This window comes from Pantherophis guttatus, chromosome 3 (genome assembly GCF_059756535.1).
Source record: "Pantherophis guttatus breed Tessera chromosome 3, ASM5975653v1, whole genome shotgun sequence".
NCBI lineage: Eukaryota > Metazoa > Chordata > Lepidosauria > Squamata > Colubridae > Pantherophis > Pantherophis guttatus.
Window position 1 is genome coordinate 11,770,425 of NC_142065.1, and position 23,698 is coordinate 11,794,122.

General features: G+C 40.0%; 1 protein-coding gene across 3 annotated transcripts in view; it reads right to left on the reverse strand.

Moving 5' to 3' along the window:
- OSBPL2 (oxysterol binding protein like 2) overlaps positions 1-23,698 on the reverse strand; it is a 61,377-nt gene that overhangs the window by 13,265 nt on the left and 24,414 nt on the right. For all 3 annotated transcript variants that reach the window (XM_034433148.3, XM_034433147.3, XM_034433146.3), the window contains 9 exons: positions 15,089-15,224; positions 13,703-13,778; positions 12,418-12,552; positions 9,283-9,380; positions 8,328-8,510; positions 6,226-6,333; positions 4,446-4,535; positions 2,967-3,090; positions 1,263-1,382 (listed from right to left, as the gene is read on the reverse strand). In XM_034433148.3, coding sequence (XP_034289039.1) covers positions 1,263-1,382; positions 2,967-3,090; positions 4,446-4,535; positions 6,226-6,333; positions 8,328-8,510; positions 9,283-9,380; positions 12,418-12,552; positions 13,703-13,778; positions 15,089-15,224 — 1,070 coding nt within the window. The remainder of the gene's footprint in view (positions 1-1,262; positions 1,383-2,966; positions 3,091-4,445; positions 4,536-6,225; positions 6,334-8,327; positions 8,511-9,282; positions 9,381-12,417; positions 12,553-13,702; positions 13,779-15,088; positions 15,225-23,698) is intronic.

Below are 23,698 nucleotides of genomic sequence, written 5' to 3' on the forward strand. Positions count from 1 at the left end.
CCCACAACTGGGTCCTCAATTTACCTACCTTAGAAAGGATGGAAGGCTGAGTCAACCTTGAGCCTGGCGAGATTCAAACCTGCAGTAATTGCAGGCAGCTGGTCTTAATAACCAGCTTAATAACAGGGTGCCTTAGACCACTGTACTACCAAGGCTCTGGTTTAACCTTTCTATGAGGTTTATATTACACCAATGTTAAAATCTGAGAACATTCTTACAACACAGGCATGCTATAGAGGCCATAGATCAGTATCTTGATTAATTTGATTGAGCATATTAAAATATTTGCAGCAACATTAACTGTAGGCTAAAGGAACTAATAATACCAGCTATACTTTATCCGTGCCAATCTGAATTTATAAAAAATAAACAAGCATTTGACAATATCTACCAATGACTGATATCATGAGTCGTAGAGCTGCAAATAAACTAGAATCAGATGTTTTAATTTAGTTGGATGCTGAAAAAGCCCTGGATATTGGGGTTTTATTTCTGTAAGCTACCTGGAGTCACCTTGAGTGAGTTGGATGGCCAGATAAATTTACATAATAAATAAAAATAAAAATATTGTGCTAACTGAATTTATGAAGTGTATTCTAAGTAGATCTGGGATTGCAGCATCTTTTGTTTACTGCATTACAATCTGGTATCTCTACTAAATGGCTAGAGTTATTACAAATACATGAATTTCTCAACCTATCAACCTAACCTATCAACCTACTGCAACATGGCATTTAATAAAGACAGTCCCTTGTCTCTCTCAATTTTTAATTGGGTTTACTCTGCTTCACCATCTTTAAATTAATAAAGATGTTGTGGCACTCAACACTGCATATAAATTGTTTTAATATGCCAATGTTATTACGGCTGTCCTTGATAACAATGTTATTATATGTTCAAATTATACAGCAATAGTTTACATTACCCTGAAGGACCATATTAGAGACAGATTGTCATGGAGAACACGTATCTCGGTGACCCTGACTTGATGGCACAAAATCAAAATTCCATAGACTACTATGGAAGAGGTTGAACTTAATATCAATTCCATCCGAGTTTTAAAAAAACTCATGACTAATAAGCAATTTTACAGCATCAGAATTAACACTATTTCAAGTATTTCACCACTTGTGATCTTTGATTAATCGAACTCTTTTAATATTCTAAAAGGAAATATATAAAGGCTTTTTCCTAATCTACTGCTGTGCTTTCGGTCAAGTACATAATATGTAAATCCACTTCCAATGTTCAGAGCTGCTCACCTGTGATGAATTTGATGGCCTTGAGCTTATCCTCCAAAGTAGCTTACTGCCAGGTATAACTTGCACAGTTTCTTGAACCTCTGGCATATCATCGGCTTCATCATTTTCAGGTTCATCTCTCTTAAAATGAAATAATACTGCATATTCAATCAAAAGAGCACCAAGGAGCTTCAGAACTACTTTCAAGCCATACATGGCTTTCCATTTAGGTACAACACTTCCTGGTTCCTTAAACCAAACGTTCTGGAGACCTTAAACAGCAAGATATGATTTAAGGCAGAGAGTTTCCAAACTTGGCAATTTTAAAACTTGTGGACTTCAACTCCCAGAATTCCTCGGTCAGCCATGCTGGCTGGGAAATTCTGGGAATTGAAGTCTACAAGTTGCTAAATTTGGAGACCTCTGATTTAAGGGCTCCCAACTCCTTCTCCAACATTATTCAATTTGGATATCTCTGGAGGAGGATTTAAAAACCACAAAGGAAATTTAGAAAAGGAAATGGGAAGAAGAATGGGGAAAGACGGAGCACCCAAGTTCATTTATGGGGCAATGAACTCTGATCTGTTGAAGCAACAATATTAAGGTTCAATGTCCCTCTCATTCATTATTGCAGCACAGAAACTTTATTACATCCATACATCCATACATACTCCTTACGTTATTCTTCACAGGCTAAGCTATGTTATTCAAAAAAGGGGGGAAATAGTAATTAATATTAATTAAGAGAGAGGAATATAAAAAGAAGCAAAGGATAGCTGGTTCACATCATCCCTGTTTATTTTTCTATCCTTAAAATCCATCTTTGCTTCAGTCGTGCCATTGACCAAGTCATACAATGCCTTTTATTCATTAAAATCACCTCTTTCCTCTGTGCCAATGTTTGCTCCTACCTTATTCTCACTTTTATACTAGTTGTTACATTCCCCGACACTCTCACAAGGACCAAAAATCTCTCTTCTTTCAATTTCACCCCTTTGCCTACTCATTTTGTCAACAGGTACTCTAGAAATCCGCCATTACAATGAATAGCAGAGGGAAAGGAGAGCAATGGAAAGAGATGTACAATGCCTCTCGTCTTTAGGAAAGATGGGTAGCCTATACATTTAATAAATAAATTTAAAAAATTATATACAAGTAATCCTTGACTTACAACGGGCCACTTAGCAACCATTCAAAGTTAAAACAGATCTCCCCAGCGCTAATTATAATGCCGATTTGAAGTTGCAAGGCCACCCCCCTCGCCCTGCCATCACATTTTGGGTGCTCAGCAACTGCCCACACTTATGGCCATTTGCAGTGTCCCATGGTCACATGACCACCATTTATGACTTTTTGGGCAGAAATTGGTGTTTATTTCCAATTTCTGGCAAAAAGCACCTATTGCAGACAAAGGGTTTCCTTAATAAACACAACATTCACTTAGCTTTGCGACGGCTGCAAAAACAGATGTAAAATCGGTACAATCACTGGTAACCTCAGCACACCACGACCATTAATTCTGGGTTCAATTACGGTCATAAATCAAGGACTAACTGTAATCCCTGACTACACTGGATAAAACCTTGGATAATCCCAGAATTTAACAAGGTAAATGATGGTACCCTTATCATAACTTAAACCACAATCATCCCATTTGCACTGTATCCTATTTAGAGAACAATTTTCTTAAAAAAATGTGCAAGCTCCCACTTTCACAAAACTTACCGGCTTTGGTTTCTTCTGATCGCCACCTTTCCTCTCGTTCTTCTTATAGTTTTCATAAGAATAAGGGTCAACGCACCACAAACATTCTGTCCATTTCCCATAGATCACTGAGAGTTTCTTCTTACTGTTTTTAAAAGACATTTTAGTTTACTTAGATTCTGTGTTTCTCCAGCCTAGTTAAAATCTGATAGCATCTAATTCAGCCCTAACAGCACAAATGAAATATGGTATGATTCTCAACATGGGCTGATAATGGACAATTATGAGATTAACCTTTATAATATGAAGGATTTCTCACCAACTCCATAATATTATTTTTCATCAGATGATCTGGAATAGGAGCGGCCAAAAAACAAAAACAAAAAACCAACAACCCAAGGTGACATGAAAAGCTATCATTATCTGCATTTGCTGAAAAGAATAAAACCTCAAAATGTAGAAACACAACTTCTAGCAGCTTTCAACATACTCTCACCTTAGGTTTACACCTTCTACATTTTAGATCTTTTGCAAAATTACAGTTAGTTATAAATGTTCTAAGAGAAAAAGTAGTCAATTTGTTTCCAAGACAATAGAAACCTAGAAATTAAATTAGGTGAGGAAAAATTAGTTACAGGGGCACCTTGGTTAGTCAACTGCCTTAAAACTCATTGAATTTGGTAATCAACACATTTTGAGGTAAAAATTTTTGTCCTGGTACTCATTGTTTGTTGGTACTCAACAGACAAGCTAGAATTTGTCGGTGTTGGCTGCTTTGTGACTCAGTACATTATTCCTTATGGGAAAAATGTGTTTGGTACTCATTGTTTTTGGTATTCGTTGTGCCACCTGGAACCAATTAACAATAAGTACTGAGGTACCACTGTATAGGAAAATGGGAATGAAATGGTTGGGATGACAAATTATAAAATAATCTTATATTTACTTCATATTCCAGACTGCAAGAACTGATAATAAAATTCACTGTCAAGATTCTGATTTTTCTTATTATTATAAGTACAAATAGTCCTCAACATACGACCACAATGGAACCCCAAAAATTTTCATTGCTAAGCCAGACAGTTTTGCGACTGAAGCATTCCCTTAACAACCATGGTGTTTGCTTACTGACCATCCCAAGAAAGGCCGTAATTTCACATCAGTCAGATGACTAACCTGTTTTACTACCCATCATGACTTATAACATTATCGGGCAGGCTTCTTTACAGTCGTATGTCAAGGACTACCTGTAATGAAACTCTGTTAATGGAGAAATATGAAAGACTTTGTACATCATCCTGGCCCTACTGTTTCCTCACAAATTGGTACAGACTTCTGTATGTTTCTTTTCTCTAGAGAAAATTTGAAAGTTTTTCTATATGGGAAGACGGTATGTAACCACTTAGGTCCATTCACACCTGCCTTGGGAGGGAGTTGGACTAGACGTTCTCCAAAGTCCCTTCCAGCCCTACAATTCTATGATTCTGATAGATTACTTACTTTTTGTCTTGAATGTAGCCCTCTATTCTGTGAAGCTCTTTACCGAACAGTCCACAGGGTTTAAAGTTAAGAATACATTTATCTCCAGTACTATTAAAAAAAAAAAAAAAAAACAGCTTACACAGGGCTAAGATCTCATGGCAAAATAAAAGCTTCTCCCCAATCAGCATCTGCATCATATTAATTAATTAATTTATTTTTATTTGTATCCCGCCTTTATTATTTTTACAAATAAACTCCAGGCAGCAAACATATCGAACCCAGTTCCCTTCTCTTGTTTTCCCCACAACAACAACCCTGTGAGACGGATTGGGGTTGGGAGAGAACATCTGGCCCAAAATCACCTAGCTGGCTTTCATGGCTAAGGCAGGACTGGAATTCCCAGGCTCCCATTCCCTAGCCTGGTGCCTCAACTATTAGACGAAACTGGCTCTTTCTGTTGTTTGTCTGGCTCTCTCATAATGTTACTACCCTGCTTCCCTGAAAATAAGACATCCCCCGATAATAAGCCCAATCAGGGTTTTGAGCGCATGTGCTAAAATAATCCCCCCCAAAAATAATCCCTCCCTGAAAATAAGCCCTCCCCTAAAATATTTAAATGCATGTGCAGCCGGTCCCCGCCATTTCCTCTGGTTAGGGTTAGGGAGACAGGGCTGGAAATCAGGTAAGACGGCAAGAGGAGCCCCGTCTTGCTCCACACACCCCAAAATAATAAGACCTCCCCGAAAATAAGGCCCAGCGCTTATTTCGGGGTTCAAAAAAATATAAGACAGTGTCTTATTTTCAGGGAAACACGGTATAACACTGTGCTTTTAACTACTTTTAAGACTGACTAGGTGGCTCAGTGGCTAAGACACTGAGCTTGTCGATCAGAAAGGTCGGCAGTTTGGCAGTTCGAATCCCTAGTACAAGTCTCCTGAGTGAGCAGGGAGTTGGACTAGATGACCTCCAAAGTCCCTTCCAACTCTATTACTGTTAAATTAAATTTACCATAATCACTCATGGGCAATTTTATTGTTGTTTGGGAGAGAGGGCCAGTTCTTCCAGGGAACGGGGGAGACAAAAATAGGCCAGCAGCTATGTACAAGGTCATCCTCACACCTAGATGGATGCCCCAACACTGTGGTCACTTTATAATGACAAAGGATAGCAGAATTTAAATTGTCTATGGAGATTCTCAGTCATCCAGGTCATGGTTGTCCCAAAGGTGCTTTTTCAAGAGGCAACTGGGCTTTCTGGTTTTTCTTTGAAGACATTTCGCTTCTCATCCAAGAAGCTTCTTCTGTGTGAAACATCTTCAAGGAAAAACAAAGAAAGTCCAGTCGCCTCTTGAAAAAGCACCTTTGGGACAGAACTTAAATTGGTTTCTTTAAACAGATATTTCAAACCCACTGAATTTTAAAAAACAATGTGGCAGCCTGCACTAGAAGCACTTTTTATTGTATTATTGTTTGCACCCAACTCCTGAACAATGTATTGAAGTTGAGAAGCTTTAGAATTTCTACAGGAGAAACCTCTTCAGAAGGAAGGTTTCAGAAAAACTCCAGCAGTAGCAGAGATTTCTGACATATTCTGCCCAGGGTTAGAAAGAAATGTAACGTTTTTTTAAGGCAGGCTCATCTCTTCTCACACAAACAGAAGAGAGATATTACAAATCCACACAGACAAATCTTTATCCCGAACTGCTTCAGACAGACACACTAATGGCTACACCTTCAAGTGGCATACATTACTTTTGGCAGGTTTTAGAATGCGCAGTGTGAAGTAAATGAAAATTTACCTGTGATTTATAATTTCTACTGTTCCGTACTGTTCTATCCATAGCTTGCCAATAATTACATTATGTACACAACAGGTAGGGTTAGTCCAAGTGTAAGCTTCGCGATGTCTGTAAGAGAAGAAGAAAAGGTTGATCAGAGGCTTGGCAAATAAAATGAAAGAGGGGGGGAAAAGTATTTGAAACAACTATAATCTATGGCAGAAAGGGTCATAAAGTGGAGCAGAACTCACTTAATAACTGTCTCACTTAGCAACAGAAATATTGGGCTCAATTGTGACCATAAACTGAGGATAGCCTGTACTATCCCAGACCTTGAAGAAACATTATGATAAACTATAAGTTTCATTTATAGGCAAGAATAATCTTTTGTTGAGATGAGTGACTACAGAAATTGATCAAATAAATATATAAGATTTGATTTTGTTTGGTGTTTTGCTTTGCAAATTTCTATGGGGCTTTTTTACTTTATTAATCATGATTTTACTGATGTAAAGCGCCTAGACTAACTAGACTTTCCCTAAATTTATATAAATAACTATCACATTTATTAAATACAACTGAAAGCAAACTAGTTTTAAAATCAAAATATAAACAGCAACAATGAACAAGATGAAAATAATAAGTATCACTTTAAAATATTATTTTGTAGTTGATTGGAAGGAAGGGTACCATATCAATTTTTTAAAATTACTTAATAATTTGAAAAGATTGTTGGGATTTTTAACAGCTTCACACTGTAGGCAGGTTGGGCTAAAGCAGTAGATACAAACATGAGATTTTACTGGAGCTTCTAAACCAAACTCTTACATTCCTAACAGCACCAACACCCTGGACATTTTTGAAACTTTTGAAAGATATGATTTCAGCAAACATAGAATCCTAGAACTGACAACATCCACTTAATGTTTAGCAAAATATTTCCTTGTTCTACCAAAGAGAGAACATCAGCCACATCAAACAAAGCCTAAATTACATATTAAAAATGTTTTATTTTTTCCTTGCCCTCCTTTTATATCCCAGATAAACCCTCAATCACAAATGTTCCTACACTGGAGTAAAACACATACAAGCAAATTAACAAATGTCACTTTAAGAGGACATCACTTTTTAAAAAAAAAAAAAAAGCCAGTCAAATATTTCTTTATCATTATGAATTGGGCCAATTTACTGAAATGTGGAATTTTTGGGAGATCCTTGGTGCTCTCTGAACTTGGTTATTTTCTTGAAGATGTTTCATTACCCAAACTAGGTAACTTCATCGGTGCTAGTAAGAAGTGGAGTTTGGCCTCAGCATCTCCCCACCAGCCATCAGCATCCAGATGAGCATAAATAAACTCCAAGATTACCATCAGACCAACAATAAAGAAATAAACAATACCCCAATCAAGAAACTGCCAAAGAAGCCAACAATAGACAGCCTAACCAAAGAACCTCTACGACTACCCCAGGGAAAGCAACTAGAATATAAACTGAGAGGAAAACCCACTCTTTTCTAGCACTGATGATGTTACCTAGTTTGGGCAATGAAACATCTGCGAGAAAACAACCAGAGAGCACCAAGGACCCATCATTTTAACCCTGAGTTACAAATATTCTCATTTATTGTGGTATTTTTGTCTGTCCCTCTTCATTGTGCAATTGTGGACTATACTATTATTTTCCAAATTCACAACTGATGAACAAACAGTGGATGGCTTAGAATCTCTCTGTATTTATTCATTCATTCATTCATTCATTCATTCATTCATTCAGTTTGTCAAACATGTACAAGATAGCAGGTATAAGTATGAACATGGACATGAACGAAGGTAATGAAAAGTTTGTTTGAGAACCACCAGGCTGAGAGAGCACTAAAGAACCCACAGCTTAACCCTCAGCTGCAAATATTCTTTTCTATCAATATTGGTATTTTTGCACTATAATTTATATTAAATGTGCTTAATACCATATTTGGGATATCTGAGTTATAGAAACTTTGAGTTATAGAAACCTAAGACCTCATATCCAAACAAAATCCAGAAAAAGATCAACAAATGAAAATTCCTTGGTAGGGATAGCTATTAAAATGAAATACCCAGACAATAAAGAAGAGATATACTTACTTTATCAGTTCCAATGTTATGGTTCCCCGGGGTTCTGCTTCTACGCTCTTCCCCCAAAACTTCAATTTAGGATAAATTGAGCCATGAAAAATGAAGTCCTGGTTTAAGCCTTCAGAGTAAAATGCGCTGACAGGTGGATGATGACTGACCTGTTCAGAAATTAACCTAAAACCTAAATCCTCCCTAGAAATAAGAAAAAGTGATCATCAGTATAAATCAGTGATTGAAAAAAAAAAAAGCTTCAAATTATTGCTGGGGTCAAACATTTGTCTATCAATTGTAACAGTTTCTGTATATATATTTCCTATATTGCCAATATCAATTATAATTACTGCCTTTGCAGCGCTGATGATGTTACCTAGTTTGGTGATTAAATGTCTGCAAGAAAACAACCAAGCTCAGAGAGCATAAAGGACCCCACAGTTCAACCTTGAGCTACAAATATTGTAATAGTAGAAATATTAGGGCACTAATTTGTACTAGGCAACTTCGATGCTCAAAAACAGAACTTCGAAGCTCTTGGCTTTACGAAAGGCCTCTTGTTATCAGTCAAAATTTGGAGGTAGGCTACTCAAGTGGGGATCACCCTAGAGATCACCTTCCAGATCTCCTTGGTTTTCTCCCTTTGTAGGTCATTTCCCTTTTGCTTCTTCAGGTTCAAAACTTTTTATTCCTAACCTGGTCTGCCATAGAAGCAGCGGATTGAAATTTACACAATATTTACCTGCTAGGATATGGCTATTCCAGCTAGAAATTCTACAAGAGACGATCTCAAAAGATCTGGAAAGCATTATGTTGTGTAGGATTACCCTTTGCCATTTAGAAACAGGCAGGCACCTGGCTAATATCTTAAATATTTATATTCACAAAATCCAAACTGGAAGCATTGTTTTGGGCCAGGAACAGAGGACGTATGTGGCACATTGCAAAAGTGAAATTAAGACTGTAGCCTCACCTGATTAATTCATATGTTTCTCCAAGGAGAGGGTTAAATGGTTTGCCTGTTCTCTCCCATTGAGAGGCGACAGCGGACACCGCAAAAGCAGCAACAATCTGCAAGATGCATTATGGGTAAGAATTTCTCCCATAGAACAGAAAATAACACAAATCGCATTCTTAATTACCCCGTTTCCCCAAAAATATACCTACCCTGAAAGTAAGTCCTAGGTTGATTTTTACACAGGCGCCCAATATAAGCCCTATCTCACCAAAATAAGCCCTAAATAAGTTCCTGAAGGCCTCTGACAGCGAAAAGGAGGCCAAAAGTGATGCGCACAAGTGAGGTTAATCAGTGGATGACATCCCCCCAAAATAAGACCTGGTGCCTTTTTTTGGTAGCAAAAAAAAATATAAGACAGGGTCTTATTTTCAGGGAAACACGGTAGTAATGTAACAACATAATTAAACATTATTGTTCATTTTCAAATGCTCCTATCCAGTTTCCCCCAAGTATTGGGAGTGACCGGCACCCTGAAAATATTAATAACACCATGGGCACACTTAGTGCTACGTGAGACCACTCACAAAATGGCGACTGGGGGAAGAGCTCCTCTATTCATAAAAAGGCTGATTTACGCAGATTCCTATTGCCACTTCCTCTAGAATAGCTCCTCCCTGAATGTCCTCCATTATTCCAATTTATATTTGATCCTTTTCAGAGCATATGAAAAAAGTAGACCTACAACTATTTTTACTATGTTTTTTTCTTCCTATTATACAGGATCGAACCTCACATCAAGGCCAACCAGTCTCTTGGCCTTACTTTATCAATTTTGACAGTCTGCCATTCAAATCAGATACTTTTTTTTCCCCCTAATGAGAAACAAGCCCTGATTATAGATGGTCCTGGACCACAGTTGAGGCCAAACTTTAGTTGCTAAGCGATACATTTGTTAAGTGAACATTTTGCCCCATTTTACGACCTTTCTTGCCACAGTTGCTAAGTGAATCACTGCAGTTGTTAGTAACATGGCTGTTAAGTGAATCTGGCTTCCCCATTAACTTTGCTTGCCAGAAGATTGCAAAAGGGGATCACAAGACCCGGGTCACTGCCACCGTTGTAAATATTAGTCAGTTGCCAAGTGTCTGAATTTTGACCATGTGACTATGGGGATGCTGCAACAGTCATAAGTGCAAAGAACTTAGCAACAGAAATTTTGGGCTCAATTGTGGTTCTAAGTCAAGGACTACCTGTACAAGTGAAAGAATTCCCATCCAGGACAGATACTTAAGCTACCTATTCTTGAATGGGAAGATCTCTCCCCTCCCTTCTCTGAAGGGGTGTGATAACCCTCTTCCCCTGATCTAAACTGTCTTGACAAAATGGATCCAGTTTCTCCACTGTAAACAGGGTGACCAGGCCTGAGTGGTTTTGGAATATGTGATGCCAGTAGAAATCCAACACTGCACTAACGTAACAGGTTAGGGGTAGGGAGATGGAGATGGAGATGGGGATGGGGATGGAATGGAATGGAATGGAACGGAACGGAACAGAAAGGAATAGGAATAGGAATAGGAATAGGAATAGGAATAGGAATAGGAATAGGAATAGGAATAGGAATAGGAATAGGAATAGGAATAGGAATAGGAATAGAAGAGTTGGAAGGCACCTTGGAGGTCTTCTAGTCCACCCCCTGCTCAGGCAGGAAACCCTATACCATATCAGACAAATGGTTGTCCAATCTCTTTTTAAAAACTTCCAGTGTTGGAGCATTCACAATTTCTGGAGGCAAGCTGTTCCACTGATTAATTGTTCTAACTGTCAGGAAATTTCTTCTTAGTTCTAAGTTGCAGTACATGGTTTGTATTTTCATACATATGACAGTGTGGCTACATGAGAATTAAGTTAATAGAAGTAAGATATAGAGACTCATATCTATGCCCAAGAGATAGATATAATTAATCGAGTCTCACAGGAACAGCAAATGTAACTTTGGGTAACTGAGCAAAACCGCATGGAAAACAAACAAACAAACAATGGACACTTTCTGCTTCATTCCACATGGCCTATTGCACTTATCACTTTTTATCTTTTAACATTTTATTGATTGCATTGCAATTTCTTGGTTTGATTGTTGGGAGTTGCCCAGAGATATTGAGAGTCAGATGGCATGCAGGTTTCAACAAACAACGAAGACAATAGCAATCTTGCCAGGCAAGTTCAGACTATTAGTTTCTGTGCTCTCTGAGTGCTGGGTCAGAGGATTTTAGTATCAGGCCAGCCAGGAAATCTCTCCTATAGTCTTTGGTATTCTGAGGACCTGCAGCCAAGTGCTGTCTGCAGAAAAGGAAGCTTCTAACTGCCTCTCTTGGCTGGAACTGAACCCCTGCTTTACACTCGAAGAGGCTTTATAGAGCTACAAAATAGCTAAGAGTCACCAGCTAGCCTTCAGTCTTGATTGTGAGCTTTCCATGACCTAGCTCAGTGATGGCTAACCTTTTTCTCGTTGTGTGCCAAAAGCATGCACGTGTGCACGCGACAGTGAGCGCATGTGCTGGCACCCCTAATGTAATGCGCGCCCCCTGCGCATGCGTGCACAACCCCCCTATGCTCCCTCCACCCCGTGCATGCGTACGCGACCTCCCACGCTCCCCCTATCCCCCGCGCATGCACAAGTGAGCCCCATCCCCCGTTTTGGTCCTAGCAGGCTTCCCTGCAGCCTCCTGGGCCCAAAAATGGGCCGGGAGGGGTTTCACACCGCACACACACCCCCGTGCTCCGCCCTGGTGCATGCACGCATGACCCCCCCCCTGCACATCCCGAAAATAAACTGGCCGGCAGGAGGCATGCATGCATGCGCAGTGGAATTGAGCTGGGTGACAGGTTGCGTGCCCGCAGAGAGGGCTGTGTGTGCCAGCTGTGGCACGTGTGCCATAGGTTTGCCATCACAGACCTAGCTACTCTGAAAACTTATTATAAGTGCTCTCTATCTTAAAGCAAACATGATTACTAGTAGTCTCTCTCTCTCTCTCCCTCCCTTTCCCTCACACAAACTCCTACTTTTACAAGATTCTTATTACATGATACTAAGTATGCAGTGTGAAGGGGAAGAAAGCCATAACGCAGCCATAAAAATATGAAAAATCTTACCTGCATTCTTTCTAGAGGGTTAGAATGACAGTTTGCTTTATTAATGAGGTATGTGTGCTCCATATATTCTGTTATTCGTTGAAGGAAGCTCAGGGGTTCATTGAAGGCAATGGGCATGGTAATTTTTGACAGCTCCTAAGTAGTGAGAAGGGGGGAAAAATACAAAACTGTGATTCCACAAGCAAATTTTAAACAACTGTCAATTAATAGACATCAGCCCCAGATATCTGCCTTACAGCTTGTTGCTACTTAAACATCAGACAAACAAAGCATAATGCGAAGGAGTGTTATTTCAGCTGCCACAACTGAAATAACTGCTGAAATTATGATAACTGAATTTATGCTGCCTATTTTTTTCAATGTAAGTTGTCTTTGAACAGTTATACTGTTTCATTATTTTTACTTCTTAATCTATCCATTCTGCTGGATGGATAGATTACCTATCCAATTTACACACATTATATTTCAAATATATTGTAGCCTGTTCCTCAACCTCAGCTACTTTAAGATGGACTTCAACTCCAGATGGGCCTGGTGGCTCAGCAGACTGATAGCATTGTGATTAACACCAGCTGTCTGCAATTACTGTAAGTTCAAATCTCACCAGGCTCAAGGTTGACTCAGCCTTCCATCCTTTCTAAGGTAGGTAAATTGAGGACCCAGTTGTGGGGGCAATAAGATGACTTTGTATAAATATACAAAAGTATGAAGGCTATTGCTTAACGCATTGTAAGCTGCCCTGAGTCTCCGGAGAAGGGCGGCATATAAATCAAATTAAAAAACAAAAAACAAAAACTCCCAGAATTCCCCAGCCAGCCATGCCACTCTACAAGCTAAAGTCCAGCCATCTTAGCAATAGCAATAGCACTTAAGACTTATATACCACTTCACAGTGCTTTACATCCCTCTCTAAGGGGTTTACAGAATCAGCATATTGTCCCCAACAATCTGGCTCCTTATTTCACTGACCTCAGAAGGATGGAAGGCCGAGTTAACCTTGAGCTGCTGAAAATCGAACTCCTGGCAGTTGGCAGAATTAGCCTGCAATACTGCATTCTAACCACTGTGCTACAGCTCCTAAAGTTGCTGAGGCTGAGAAGCATTGTAATAGATCTTCAGCCAGCCATTAAGAAACAAGGCAACCTTATTTGTCTTCTGTATGTATTCACCAGTATTTACATTACTCCGTCCATCTGATTTATTGCCATCCATCTGATTTATTTCCACACTATATTTATCAAATATGCCAAGCAAATATGCATACTAGTATACCATAGTAACTTACCAAACCAATGCATTTTTTTAAGATACTCCAGACACTGAAATCACTCCTAGTAAACATTGCAGCAGGTAAAGATGTTCTGCCGGAAGAATAAATCAATATATTAATACTAGGGTCCCCCACCTTTCCATAAAATATTATTCTGCAATGGTCACTACACAAAGCTGTTTTCTGGATTTCTTCAATGGTACAGGTAAACAGTTTTAAAGTGACAGGTAGAAACATAACTACCTGTTGGGATATTTTCAGTAATTCTTCCAAGATTCTTCCAACACTTTTGGCTTGATCTTTGCAATATTATGAATGTATATGAGCATTATCCTGCCTTGAAGAATATGGCATGTGCAAACCCATGTGCGCTTTTAAACACAACGATAGCAATTTCTAAAATTTGGGAATGTAAGTATTATTTAGTACAAACTCTATTGATAACAATGAGATTCACCTCCAAGAAAAGGGTAAGTTTTTGTTACACAAAGCAAACCTTAAACAATAAGGTAAAATCACCTAAAGAACTGAATTAGATTTGTATTAGTTAACTTTTTTAATGAAAACTAAATGGGAGAAAATCTAACATGACTCTTCTAACGAAGTGCAAATAGAACTTCAGCTTTAAAATTAAACATCCTTTTAGATCAATGTTTTTCAACCTTGGTTGGGCAACTTTAAGATGGCTGGACTCCAACTCCCAGAATCCCCCAGCCAACATGGCTGGCTGGAGAATTCTGGGAGTTGGAGTCAAATCATCTTACAGTTGCCAAAGTTGACAAAGTTTTAGATAATTCTGGAATGAAAAAAAAACTCTCACACAACTAAGTAATTAAAATCAATACTTTTATTCCAACTAAAAATGAAGGACTTACAGTTTACCTCAGCGCTCGATTGCTTCAAAACTTGTCAAATTCAGTATTCAACATGTTTTGAAGCAGGAATCTTCTCCTGGCACTCATCTTTTTCCTGGTAGTTGACATGTAAGGAAGAATTTGCTGATGTCGGCTGCCTTGTGACTCGCTATTTCTTGACCAAAATAGTGGGTCACGCAGTTTAGTCTCGTGATTTTCTAGGTACTGATCGGTTGTAGAATTTGTCACGTCTTCTGGAACGAATTACCGATGGGTACTGAGGTACCACTGTATTTTTCAGTTTGTTGTATGCTGTTGGAAAACCCTCCTAAACTGCCCTCTGTTCCACTCATTGTAGTTTATATATCAATCTAATAATTTTTAAGTATTAAGAGAATTAAAAAGCAAAAGGAATAGTTCTTCATACACAGGTATGAAGTCTACACACTGCTCACTCTCAAAAGGAGGTCTCCTTAGTAAAAATTCCCAACCAAAGCAATTATTTTACTAATGTGAAGCCCTGCTTGGTCAGTTCCAGAGATAGTACCTGTGTTTCTTGATTCCGTTCTCTTGTACTGGCCCATCGCCATTGTGCTTTCCAGTCCTGTTACTCTGGTGATCATCCACATCAACTTTGTGAACTGCTTCTGAAAATTCTCCTGAAGAATTATCGGAATCAAAGCCTGTGTAAAGAAAGTGAACCATATTGAAACAAATCACAGGACTCTGGGGGTGGTCCTGTAAATAATAACAGTAATGGAAAGCAGCAAGCACGAAGTACTTCTACGCAGATGAACTGCACGTGTAAATGTCATAAACTGAATTTTTTGTGCTACTCCAATATGAAGAACCATGCATTCCATTCTTTTGGGTTTGATTACGCTTACTCCTTTATGCGACTGCTTATGTAGACCATCTAAAATAGGTATGATAGGTTCCTAGAGTCATTAGGAGAGTTTATATCAGGGTTTTCCAAACCTGACAACTTTTAAGATGTGTGGATTTGAACTCTTGGAATTCCCCAGCCTGCACACTTGTGCTGTTCTCCAAATAAGTATGCACCATTCCCCAAATAGCATGCAGTTCTTCGCAATGCGTTGGCAGGCTTTTCAGGCCTTTTAAAACGTCACAAGAAGGCCATGCCAAGGCAAGGCAATTTGGAGAACAGTGCGTGCTATTTGAACAGTGCAAGAGCCTCGGGAAGATGTGGTGTGGCCAGCAAGAGATAGCAAAGGGGCAGGGCAGATGGCCAGCAAGCAGAGGGAGGCAGGCTGGCTGAGCAGGGTGGCAAGGGCCGCAGGTTGGGCAGAGCACAGGACAGCAGAGCGAGTAGAGTCTAGGGAGGTGGGGTTGACTGGAGTCTTGCACTGGTATCCTGGGGAACTGGCCATGGTACGGAGCTGGAAGCAACTTCTGTGGTGATGGTGAAACCATAGCTAAAGCAGAAGCCCGGGGACAGTGATGGCCAGCTGAGATTGCTGAAGACCTCTATTTTGGCCCCAGAGCTGTCACGAAGGAGTGCAACTGTGCAGTGCAGCGAAAGGGCAGAGATAGGGTTGAAGCTCTCCTGCAGTTGTTAAAACGCTCAAATCTTCATCACATGATTGCGGGGGCACTGCAACAACTATTAACTTTAGGGACCGAGTATTAAGTACCATTCGTAACTTCAAACGGTTGCTTAATGAATGGTCATAACTTGAGGACTAACTGAACAGAATTACGGAAAAGGAGAAGTGTTCAGGTAAAAAAATGGCACGGCCACAGTGTAGTTGTATACGCATGCTTTTTTCCTTTAACATTGGATTTTTATCCCTCCTTTGTTATATATAACCAAAGGCGGCAAACTGTTTCCCCAGAATAACCACCCTCTGAGGTGGGATGGTCTGAAAGAGGGACTGGTCCAAAGTCACCCAATCAGCTTTCATGCATAAGATGGGACTAGAACTCATAGTCTGCTGGCGATTGGTCCAAAGTCACCCACCTGGCTTTCATTCCTAAGGAAGGTCTAGAACTCAGAATCTGCTGATTTCTAGGTCAGCACCTTAAGTACGACACCAAGCTGCTTCCTTTACATAAATTGTTTTCTAGGCCGAAAAGCTATGGTCCGGGCAGATGTCCAATTAGATCGCTTTTTTTTTCCTCACAAGCAAGTATTTCTTGCCACAAGAAACAATATGCATCAGAACACAGGATGCTTGAATCACAGTAATGACAACTGTCATTATTTTTCAAAGAGAATTCTGAGCTCCTGTTCTGACCCAGCTCCCCAAACACGACAAACCCTCTGAAGTGAACTCAAAGGTTCCTTTAATTAGGACTGCTGGCAGCACAGCAAAAGTTTCTCTCTCACCACAGACTAACAAGTCCAGCCGGCCGGCTGGGAGATGAATAGTTGTCTGCCACATCTATTCATCTCCACCCCTTGCCTTTTATCTCCAGAGCTAGGGTGGGGCTTCGCTAGCAGCGGTGGCTCTTCCTTCCCAAGGATCAGCCCACGGATTTCCACTGCTCTCCTCTCCTCTGCCTTCTGTGCATCCGCGCATCAGGCACTGGACTCAGCTATTCCTCCTCTTCCTCATCAGCCACCTCCAGACCTGGGGGCTGTTGACTCTCCATCTGAGGGCTGACGAATGGGCCAGGCTTCATCTCTGTCTCTCTCTCTCTCTCTGCCAGCTCCATTCCCTCTTCCCCCCTTGGAGTTCTCAGGTTGCCTTGCTACTGACCCTGGCTCCCACGCCGCCGCCTCCTCTGATTCAGCTACTGGAGGGACCAGCAGCCGACAGGCCACAACAGCTACGAAGTCAGTGTGAGCCTCAGTGTCCCTTCTGTGAAGGATCAGATCTGTGACTTCAAAGCATTCTAGTTTTGAAGTGGCTGCTAGTTGAGCAGGTGGAAGTGATGGCTAAGAGATCTTTTGCCCACAGGCTCATTATCACTCACCTAGACTACTGCAACGTGCTCTGCATGCGACTGCCTCTGAAGACTACCTGAAAGCTACAGTTGATTCAGCATGTAGCAGCCCATGTGCTGCACTTTGCACTGACAGCACATTCCCCTTGGGCTTTGAGTCCAGCATGGAATCCCAACAGACATGTAGATGCAATTCAGGTATTGTTTTGACTACAAAGCTGTACATGACTTGATGCGTGATTACCTGCAAAAACCGGCTTCTCTTGTCACAACCAACCATCACAATTGTCCTGGGGTAAAAAATGTAGCAACTTTTTCAGGCAGTCACCAATTGACTTGAAGGCAGCACACAATCAATAAATATACCGCTGTAAATAAGTCGGTACAGGCCTTACTATTGTTTTTGGCAACATACCCACATTCCTCTTACTTTAGATTACAAGCTATCTAGCAAAAATGTCAATTTCATTTTCTAAAGCCTGAAAGGCAAACAAATATGTAAATGAAGTGGCTAGTGGTTCAATTATTTCTGCCATGTGGGTAATATCAGTTGAGAAGGAAGGGGAGAAGTAAACAAAGTCACAGGCAATTTGTCTCAGGTTAACAGCTTATGAATTATATAATGACGCTTATAGAATTTAAGAAAGCAAAGAGAATATTAGAAGCTGCCATATTTTAATAAGCTATAGCAAGAAAGTACAAGGAAAAAGAATATTAAATGTTCATTTAATATTCATTTTGCGTACGGGACTGAGGTATGGCTATCTAACAAGGGCATGGAAGGACAGACAGTCACTAACTTAAAACAGTCTTTTCAACTCTGGACAGGATGTAATGAGATTTTAGCCAGCGCAGAAACTACCGGTATGTCTAGTTGTAATCGTAATATATCTCTAGAGTAATCTTTCTACCTGTCAGGCCCAGCCCAAGGATGACGTAGAACAATGCAGCCAAAGTTCAGTGCTTTATCTGCTTATACCATATCAACAGAATCTTATCAAATCAAACCTATATAGACAACAGATCAGTGATGGCGAACCTATGGCACAGCTGCCGGAAGTGGCACGCAGAGCTATCTCTCCAGGCATGCCAGCCGTCACCCATTGCTCTTCCGGGTTCCAGAATGCACTGATCTTTGCGTGTGTAGGAGCACCAGAAACTGGAAGAGCAGCTCCCTGGCACGCATGCACGTGCCGGGAAGCTGAGGTTCTGGTTTCCGGCTCACCAGCTGGTCTTTGCGCGCTAGAAACCAGAAGACCAGGTGACCGCCAGAAACCGGAAGTTCAGCTTCCTGCTGCGCACAAGAATGCCGGGGAACTGCACTTCTGGTTTCCGGCGCTCCCGCACACTCGCACTCCCATTTTGGCATTCAGTGCCAAAAAGGTTCGCCAACACTGCTATAGATTATTTTACTGCTCTATAGATTACTTCTTGTAGATTACAGGTAATTCTCGATTTACAATAGTTCATTCAGTAACTGTTCAAAGTTACAGCAGCACTGAAAAAAGTGATTTAGGACGTTTTTCAGTTATAACCTCTGCAGCACCCCATGGTCATGTGATCAAAATTCAGATGCCTGACAACTGGTTTGTATTTATGACGGTTGCAGTATCCCGGGGTCATGTGATCACCTTTTGCGATCTTCTGACAAGCAAAGTCACTGGGGAAGCCAGATTCACTTAATGACTGGGTTACTAACTTAACAACTATGGCGATTCACTTAAACAATTGTGTCAAAGAAATGCCTTGAAATCAGGCAAAACTCACTTAACAAATGTCTCGCTTAACAACAGAAATTGTTAGGTTCAATTGTGGTCATAAATTGTGGACTACCTGTATTCTATAAACCTATGGAGTAATACATACAGTAGTACCTTAACAAATATATCCTGGGGAAAACTATCCTAACTCTCTTCCTATATCTCCAATCCAGCTCTGGCCTGTGTTGTCTCTTTTCTCACAATCCTCCATAGAGTGTGCTACCTCTTTCCTGGGAAACTGACTCTTCACTATCATACCACCTTTCCCTGTTCAGAGGCACAATCCATCACACTACCCTTGAGAAACCCACAAAATCATGTTCAGGGACTCACAGACCCCCTGGCATAAAAATTATAAAAAAAAATAAGAATATGTCACAATACTAATATCCTTGTTTTGCAACATTTATCACAACAACAACACAGCAGTTTGGCAGCTGAGTTGCTGCTCGTAAGAAGTCCCACCACTGCAAGCACTACTGTTAGGTGGTGTGTGAAGTTTAAAACATGATGTGTTATGAGTTCTTTTCCCCATCACAATCTCTTATGTAAACCCTAGTGACCCCACATGAGACCCCAGTTGAGAAGGGCCGATCTGCAGAGTACGTGATAAGGAACAGCTGTTCTGAATCATGCTTTCAAACTCAGCAAAAACACATTAAATGACTTTTGTGTTATGGAAGACTTTCACATTCTTCTCTATCTGGCAGAAGAGGTTCAGAGTATTCTAGGGCATATGAGTAAGTATATATAGTCAGTTGGTACTGTGTAATGTATTTATCAGAACATTCTTGTGGACAAAAATGCACTACAATGCAGTGAGATGTGCAGATCTGTACATTGGAGAAACAAAACAACCCCTTCACAAACGCATGGCACAACATAGGAGAACAAACCCATCTGGACAAGATTCAGTGGTCCATCTGCACTTCAAAGACAAATAGCATTCTTTTGAAGACAGCAAAGCCCACATTCTGAACAGAGAGGACTGCTGGTTTGAAAGACGGGTGAAAAAGGCCATCTACATCAAGAGTAAACAGCCGGCTCTCAGCAGAGAGTGAGGGATATGACATCACTTAGCTCAACACAGTCCTTTCAGCAGTTCCAAGAAGGTTCCATATTCATTTGCACTGTTCAGATGGCCCTGAGGGCACAGATAAAACTCTAAGTGGCCTCAATGAGTCTCTAGGGGGAGAAGGGCGGTATATAAATTCAAATATAAATAAATAAATAAATAAAATGATTCTCAGAGGGAGTGCTGATGACCAGATGATGACAAGGAATATAAATCCTTCCATCCTCTACCATTCAGTCAAAGCAGAGGTACCTTTTTGAATGAGAAGCGAAACATCTTCAAAGAAAAGCAAAGGAAGTACAGTTGCCTCTTGAAAAAGCATCTTTGGGACAACCATGACCTGGATGACTGAGAATCTCCATAGACACTTATGGACAAAAGTACATTCCAAGACATAACCAGCAGACTGCTAAGACTTAATGCAACAGGCAATGATCTTAAAGAAATAAATAAAATTCTATTTTATGGAAAACATCCCATTGTTTCAAATCTGTTCATGGTAGATTCTCGCATTCCAACCATGTCCCTATGTCCCACTTAGTTCTGATTCATGACTAAATATGAATATTGCACGTATATCACATATATAGACTTCCTGACACAGTCTATGCACAAAACCAGTGGGTATCTTGGTTTAAAGAATTTCTGATGCAATACAATTAGCACATACTGTACAATATCTGGATTTAATAAGGACATGATCAGCTCCTGCTATACCGTAGAAATATCACAACTGGTGTTCTTGAGATGTATGACCAGACACATTTTTGTTCTCTAATATGCTCAAACAAGTACATTAGTTTCCCCTTCAAACTGCTGATTTTTCAATAGTGAATAATGTCAGTTTTTCACAACTTGAAGTCCTCGAGATTTATTGAATTATACCATGCAATGTAAATCAGATGGAGGCACGTACAAATTCCGACTATTTTAACTAGTGACCAGTACATGTACATCACGTATTTGACAAGTTTAAATACTTCGAATGTTAAAAAACAAAGCAGGCTATAATACAATACCAGTAGCACTCTGTTATTCAACTCCATGAGGCTTTATACAGCCTTCTGACACCTCATTTTACTGACCTTGGAACGATGTAATGCTGAGTCAACCTTGAGCCTGTCAGGGTTGAACTCCAGACTGTGGGCAGAATTACTTTTTTTTTTTTTTTTATTTGATTTATATGCCGCCCTTCTCCGGAGACTCAGGGCGGCTTACTATGCGTTAAGCAATACTTTATTGCAATACTTGCAATACTTTATTCTAACCACTGTGCCAGCACAGCCAGAACAAACTGCTAGAAATATCTGAACTAGAAGCTTTTGGTCTAATGTCTCTTACAGACTCACTATCTATATTTGTGAGACAGAACAAGCAAGAAACAGAGCTATCATCTGTTGAAACACAATATGAACAAATTTCCCTGGTGCAATCCAATTACATTATGGTAAATCCAGCATGTTTTCCTCATACCTGACGTCTACTGATCAACGATCAACTGATCCATCAATTAATCAGACTGTGAGAGGTAAAGGATTAGGGTTTCTTTAACTGAAGCATCAGCTCTGAAAAAAGAGTTACAGGTGGCAAAATCCTGTTTTACTATTATTCCCCTTGGCAGTGTAAAGGATGATGTCACACATTAATTTGTGCCACCACATCAGAACATTCAGGAGAAGCAACTGTAATTATCTAATGATAATCAGATCCCAAGGTATCACAATACCTAATTTTAGTATTGTAATAATAATAATGGCATTCATGGGAGCCTGCATGGGTGTTAAAAGAGCTGCTTCTAACGTACGTGTGAAATACATGTACACAAATGGGTACACAAATTGAACAGAACGTTATTCAAACAAAATTTAAGAATTATAAAAATAATGTAAGTCTCTGGGGGTATGTAAACACAAACTGGTGCTGTACTGATATGTAGCAAAAACATCTCTCCAGCACATTGATAAGAGGAGAATGTAGCTCAGGGTTGAACTACGGGGTCCTTGGTGCTCTCTGAGCTTGGTGGTTTTCTCACATTATGTTTCATTACCAATGAAATGTCTGCATTAAAACCACCCTGCTCAGAGACTACCAAAGATCCTATATGACAGGTATGGAGTCACATACCCGGTACCAGGAAAGGATCTGAAGACTTTCTAATAAGCTTCAGAAAGTTACATATCGTGGACTGACTAAAGGTGTATGGCCAGAGGTGAGTTTCAGCAGGTTCTGACCAGTTCTGGAGAACTGGTAGCGGAAATTTTGAGTAGTTCGGAGAACCGGTAGTAAAAATTCTGGCTGGCCCCACCACCATCTATTCTCTGCCTCCCAAATCCCAGCTGATCGGGAGGAAATAGGGATTTTGCAGTAAACTTCCCCTGGATTGGGGAGGGAATGGAGATTTTTCAGTATCCTTCCCCTGGAGTAGGATGGGAATGGAGATTTTACAGTATCCGTCCCTTGCCATGCCCACCAGGTCGCGCCCACCAAGCCATGCCACACCCACCAAGCCACACCCACAGAACCGGTAGTAAAAAAATTTGGAACCCACCATTGTGTATGACCCTATTTTCAGCAACTGTTTTCAATAAAAGAACTGAATGGGTATCCACATCAGTCCTCTGCAAGTCTTGTTCAAACTTCAAAACTAAATAAGTGATGTCACTTCATTACCTATCTAATTATCATTATTTATATAACACAGACTTCGGGGTGGGCAATTTCTCAATGTCCTCAAGCCAAGGGATACAAGGAGTAGGGCACCACGCAAACTAGACAGGGCTGGGATTTTCCAGGTATGTGGGAGGATGTTTTTAGAATTATGGGGTGGATGTTTTTAGAATTGTGTCTATAGTACGGCTTGCAATATATCACTTCTGTATTTCTCTCCTCAAAACCGTAGGAAACTATAGCACCAATTTTCAGCAAACATATTAAAATTCAGAAGGAGGGTTGAAAGAGCCCTCAAAAGCACTCAAAAAGGAGTTATATCCTTTTCTTCATATCATATATTTAGACCAAGTGTGTGTGGACCTTAAAACATAAGTACTTTGTCAAGTGGTTTTTTTTTAATTTTTAACTTTATTAGCCTCTCTTTTAAACAACGCAAACTTAAGTTATCCCAAAACTTCCATATAGCCAACAATAATACTAATTTGTTCAATTAATAGCCACAGAGATAAATTTTCAAAGGTTAATTTGCATATAAAATTACTAAATCTAATTATCCATGTTCTGGATATTTGTATTCCTAAAGTTAATTACAGAGCTTTACAAGAAACCAAAGTTCACAAATAAACAAAAAGCACTGTTCCCTCAAAAAAACCCAACCAACTTCTTCTCACTCACATATGTCCCTTGCGCATACAAAACAGACATAATGCTGGAGAACCCATGATAGGATGCTCTATCTAGT